This window comes from Salvelinus fontinalis, chromosome 9, assembly GCF_029448725.1.
Source record: "Salvelinus fontinalis isolate EN_2023a chromosome 9, ASM2944872v1, whole genome shotgun sequence".
Lineage (NCBI taxonomy): Eukaryota > Metazoa > Chordata > Actinopteri > Salmoniformes > Salmonidae > Salvelinus > Salvelinus fontinalis.
In genome coordinates, this window is record NC_074673.1 from 57,044,056 (window position 1) to 57,050,055 (window position 6,000).

Consider the following 6,000-nt stretch of genomic DNA (forward strand, 5'->3'; position numbering starts at 1 on the left):
GCTCATTCACAATCCTGCTTCAATAGTTTCAGATTGGTAAACACGAGAGTAAAATTAAGTTTAGTAATTTATTCTTCAGTTAACTTAGTAGACTTAGGCATACAGAAGGCTAAGCATGCATCTGGTCTATGCCTCATCTTTTGCATTATTAGACTACACTGGGCAACTGTACATTACTGTAAACAAGAAAAGGAATACGAGACTCACCTCTTTGAAAGGCGTAAACGCTATCTTTATGTTGACAGGTCAAGACTACTACCGTCCAGCTGAACACCTGCTCGCTTGACATGTTGACGTATTTATGAAAACAATATATCTTCCAATTGAGCCACGAAAGTAGTCTGCTGTCTTTATACACGGAACATTTAGCCTAATTTTACCAATATAAACTAAAAAGCCATTGGCGGATATTAACAGGAAGCAAACATTACGTCCAAGCAAACAATGCTAAAACCGTTCAACCAAGGCAATAGCTAAAGAGACTATACTGTGCTGTGCTATTCTTGCAACAATGTAGCTCCCGAATGAGTGGAGAAGGCAAAATCAATAGTTTACTCGACCAGTTCTTCTTCTTTGATGGGGTTTAAAGGCGGTTGGCATCTAATAAATGTTGAATACCGCCATCTACTAGACTGAAGTATAACTCCCTTATTCTTTGCATATTTTTCCCCCGCTCCCCAAAAATAAATAAATAATAATATTAATAAAACAAATACCCTACCATCTAACACTACACTCACAAATAATAATAATAAATACCATACTCCACTATTTAAATATATTTAGTCCAAATTAAGGCCAACAGCATGAGAGGATGGGACACCACCACTCAACACACACTGTAACTCTTCTGATGTCAAGTCTCGCACACCCAAACACCTCTCTGCAGTTTCCACCACAATCTCTATTTTCAGCAACTTACATTCCATCCCTGCAGTACAGTTGATGACCATTACCATAAATGCCAAAAATCCAATCTTACTGAAGCATACACCACCAGTCAAAAGTTTGGACACACCTACTCATTCAAGGGTTTTTCTTTATTTTGACTATTTTATACATTGTAGAATAATAGTGAAGACATCAAAACTATGAAATTGCAAAGTTCCCAAATGTAAGAGGGCTCCTGTGGTATTTGGCTACATATTTGCAGAAATCCATTCAAGTGTATTTTGTTTTTATTAGGTTTTATTTAATTCAGTGCCTATTAATTGTCCAAACTCACGGCCGCTTTCCCACTCTATATTGTTCTAGAAATGTCACAAATGCTATAGTAAATGTAATTCCCAAACAGTCTAAGAATTGATGAAAACACGAGCAATGAGCAATGATGAGTCCAAATTTGACATTTTTGGTTCCAACCGCCATGTCTTTGTGAGACGCAGAGTAGATGAACGGATGATCTCCGCAAAAAAATGTTTGCTATCATATAAAACAACAAATGATCTGGACGAGACTGCCGAATCGAAGCAAAGGTAAGACTCTGGATATATCGCAAAAAGTCACCTTGTCCAAGAGAGATTTACATGGTTATCGAAACGTCACACCAGGGTAAGCTTACACAAAACATGGCCCTTATTTTGTTTTTATTTTAAATCCCCTATGGGAAAAATGAATGGGTAAAAAATTATTGGAACCATTTCCCTGTTTGACAGCTAGGTTTTATGGGTATTATGACACCTCCACTGTGGGGCTCGATTAGGCTCTTAGAATTAAGAGTAGGAAAGTGATCTTATCAGGTGAAAATCAAACGTTTTACCATTGCAACATTTGATGCAGTACATAATTGGCGATCACTATTGCTTATTCCCATCATCTGGTATTTCCTTTGCGGTACCTCAAACTTTCAAGATTACCAGCTGAGATGAACTTCTATGAGTTGATTTTACACCCAGAGTTGATTTTACTCCTAAAAGTACTCCTTTATGGGTTGATTTTACACCCAGTTGATTTTACGCCCAGGGCCCGTATCCCCAAAGCGTCTCAGAAAAGATCATAAACATTTTTTAAGACTAAAAACTTCCAGCTCAGAGTAGGCTTTAGGCTGATGTTTAGACACTGCTGAGACAAACTCTGAGCCAGGAGTAAAATCAACTCATAAAAATGTATCTCAGCTGGTAATCACGACAGTTTGAGGTACCGCAAGGGAAAAATAGTAATGACGACCATTGACATTGTTGCAAATTATGGGGAATAACCAATTGAGATGAGGCATCACCGGCTGTGGACGCTTCAGTCAATCAAGGTGAATGTGACTTTCAAATGTTGCAGTGGTAAAACGTTTAATAGAATTTTCACCTGCCACAATCAATTTGCCAACTTTAAACAATACTGATGGATGTAAAAAATATATATATATTATAGTACCATTATATAAAAATACTCGTCTATGGAAGCAGTTAGCTGCCAAAACTCAATTGGAAACGCAAATGGAAATATTATAAATCAATTTCATTTTTGCAATTTCTTTTCCTAAATGGGTTTGCACTTTTTGTGACAAAATTCAAATTGAAATGCAGAACAAAATATTACATTATAATTTTCATGATTGAGTATGCATAATGAAGGCCAATTGGAAAAAGAAATAGCAAAAAGGGTGTTTAATATTTAATTTCCATGGTACTAACCAGTACAACACTGACACATTTAAAAACTACATTTAAATGATTAAATGACAAATAATGTCTCACGTTTGCCATGTTATTTCCTAGTGACAGCATGAATTGTGACAAAAATAATTGCAACTGATAATTATTTTCCATACTGAGTGGTTTATTAATGGTTATGGGCTTAAAAAAAGAACACCTATACCAAAGATTTTTATAACTAACCCAAGACAGACCACTGGGAGCAAATTAATCATAGTGGGCAGAACAAGCAAGGAGGCGTGCAGAGCAAAGCATGAGCTAACGAGTCTATTGGTGCATTCTAGGATGTATTTGCATATTTCCTTTAGGTAACGCCTACTTTGTGAAGTGCGCGTTTGCAATAACTCAATTCGTCCTTGCACACATTCTAAACAACACCATTTTTTTTACTTAGGCAAAAAGTAAAGTCGACAAAACTAAGATTTGAAAACAGAAAACTGTATTCATCTTTGAGAAAATTTGCAGAACGTCCATCTCGTTTCATCTTCTCATGCTGCCGGCCAATGGGTTTTTCTTACTACCATATTTGATAGTGGGAGGTAACGCCAACCGGATGCTTCACATTTATACATCCGGTGAAAGATCTTTCTTATTCTTCTATCTGTGCCGGTACCATGTCAGATATAGAGTTGAAATGTATTCAGTTTAGAGTTTGCATCCCAATATTACACTTTATACAGTGCAGTCGGCAAGTATTCAGACCCCTTAACTTTGTCCAAACAATTCCCTCATCATTTTACACACAATACCCCATAATGACAAAGTGAAAACATTTTTTTTTTTTTTTTGCAAATGTATTAAAAATAAAAAACAGAAATACCTTATTTACATAAGTATTCAGACCCTTTGCTATGAGACTTGACATTGACCTCAGGTGCATCCTGTTTCCATCATCCTTGAGATGTTTCTGCAACTTGATTGGAGTCCACCTGTGGTAAATTCCATTGATTGGACATGATTTGGAAAGGCATACACCTGTCTATATAAGGTCCCACAGTTGACAGTGCATATCAGAGCAGAATATCAAGACATGCAGTCAAAGAAATTGTCCGTAGAGCTCAGAGACTGGCTTGTGTTGATGCACAGATCTGGGGAAGGGTACCAACAAATGTCTGCAGCTTTGAAGGTCCCCAAGAAAACAGTGGCCTCCATTATTCTTAAATGGAAGAAGTTTGGAACCACCAAGACTCTTCCTAGAGCTGTCAGGATCAGGATCAAGGCAAAGATGAACTGTGCAAAGTACAGAGAGATCCTTGATGAAAACCTGCTCCAGAGCACTCAGGACCTTTCAACAGGACAACGGCCATAAACACAAAAGCCAAGATAATGAAGGAGTGGCTTCGGGACAAGTCTATGAATGTCCTTGAGCCCGGACTTGAACCCGATCGAACACCTCTGGAGAGACATGAAAATAGCTCTCCATCTAACCTGGCAGACTTTGAGAGGATTTGCAGAGAAGAATGGGAGAAACTCCCCAAATACAGGTGTTCCAAGCTTGTAGCGTCATACCCAAGAAGACTCAAGGCTGTAATCGCTGCCAAAGGTGCTTCAACAAAGTACTCAGTTAAGGGTCTGAATACTTACTGTACGTAACTGTTTTATTTTTTTACATTTGCAAAAATTCCCCAAAACTGTTTTTGCTTTGTCATTATGGGATATTGTGTGTAGAGTGACGAGGGGAGAGTAAAAAAAAAACAATTTAATCAATTTTAGAATAAGGCTGTAACGTAACAAATGTGGAAAAAGCAAGGGGTCTGAATACTTTACGAATGTACTCTATGTGAACATGCTTGTCAACAACTTTGCAGTAGTTTTTTTAGTAGATACGGGTGCTGAAGTCACTGCATTGCCCACTTCTTATGCAAAACACATATTTACTGAGTACACTGGCAAGAAGATGAGAGCAACAGGGGTGGGGGGCGGGGGAGACAGATTTGAAACAGACCAAACCATTATCAATTTCTATTGATCCAATTAAGATTGATGCAGGGGTGTGAATAGGCTCCTTTGAACAACCTGTTTTAGGCCTTGATGTTATTATGCAACTTTACTCTACACATCTCTGAAGGAAAGGTGACGTGGCGAATTAGATAACTGCAGGGCTCTACAGTTCAGAACCATCCTATTTGGACTACAGAGAAAAAGGAGTGTGGACCTTTGGATACGGAACCAGGGCGCTTCACAGGTGTTGCCCCACCGTGCACAAAACAGTATCCCATCATCAAGGAAGCTATGGCCGCTACTAAAGAAGTGATTCGAGATCTATGGGACATGGGTATTGTTGAAAAGACACATTCTGCCTCTAATAGTCCGGTATGGCCAGTGAGGAAATCAAATGGTGACTGGCAGGTGACAGTGGACTACAGGAATGCAAATGAATCTCCACGTTCACTCCAATGGTGGCTAACCCCTCAACCATTTTTTTCCTCTTTGTCACCTGGTCACTCTGTGTTCTCGATCATTGATATGGCTTTCTTTTTCTGTGGATAGTCAACAGTACCAGTGGACTAGGACTCCTATGGGCCTTCATAATAGTCCTTCGGTTTACCATCAAGCATTGCATCGACATCTCCAAGATCTCCCTCCGATGTCATCTGTTTTCATACTATAGGCTGATGATATATTGTCGGCGTCACAAGATGAGGCAATACATGCCAAGGACCTAAAATCACTGTTTGACCACTTGCATGCCAAAGGCGATAAAGCTAGCCCTGAAAAAGCCCAACTCATGCAATCACAGGTTATCTACCTCGGTCAACTGGTCTCGCAGGGAAAAAGATAGCTGACACAAAGTCGTACTGCCGCCATACAAGCCGCCAAGGAACCCACTACTATTAAAGAACTCAGCTCCTTCATGGGCTTGTGCAACTACAACAAATGCTGCATGGACTCCTTTTCCGAAATTGCACAACCCCTTAACGACCTCCTGAAGGGAGACCCCAATTCAAAAGACCTTGTAGTCTTCACGGAAGAACAGGAAGAGGGTTTTGGCAAGCTTAAACTAGCTCTGTCATCAGTTCCGGCTTTAGGAATTCCGGACTCAGGCCAACCGTTCACCCTCTTTGTGGCTGAAAAAGATGGCACATGACCTCAGTGCTGACACAACACAATGGTGATTGTCAGAAACCTGTAGGCTACTATTAGAATAAACTAGATGATGTGGCGATGGGATGGGCCCTAAGGCACTACATCTCAGTTCAAGAGGCGTCCCTGGTTAGAATCCAGGCTGTGTCACATCCGGCCGTGATTGGGAGTCCCATAGGGCGGCGCACAATTGGCACAGCCGGGTTTGGCCGGGGTAGGCTAAATGGGAAGGTCCTTATCAAATTTGGCTCATACTGTAATGAGGTCA

At 39.9% G+C, this 6,000-nt stretch overlaps 1 protein-coding gene across 2 annotated transcripts in view; it reads right to left on the reverse strand.

Annotated features, from left to right (window-relative positions):
• Window positions 1-564, reverse strand: part of LOC129862873 (L-fucose kinase) — a 33,362-nt gene extending 32,798 nt beyond the window's left edge. For both annotated transcript variants that reach the window (XM_055934934.1, XM_055934933.1), the window contains exon 1: window positions 208-564. In XM_055934934.1, the coding sequence (XP_055790909.1) occupies window positions 208-289 (82 nt within the window). In that variant the 5' untranslated portion in view covers window positions 290-564. The remainder of the gene's footprint in view (window positions 1-207) is intronic.
• Window positions 565-6,000: the final 5,436 nt, after the last annotated feature.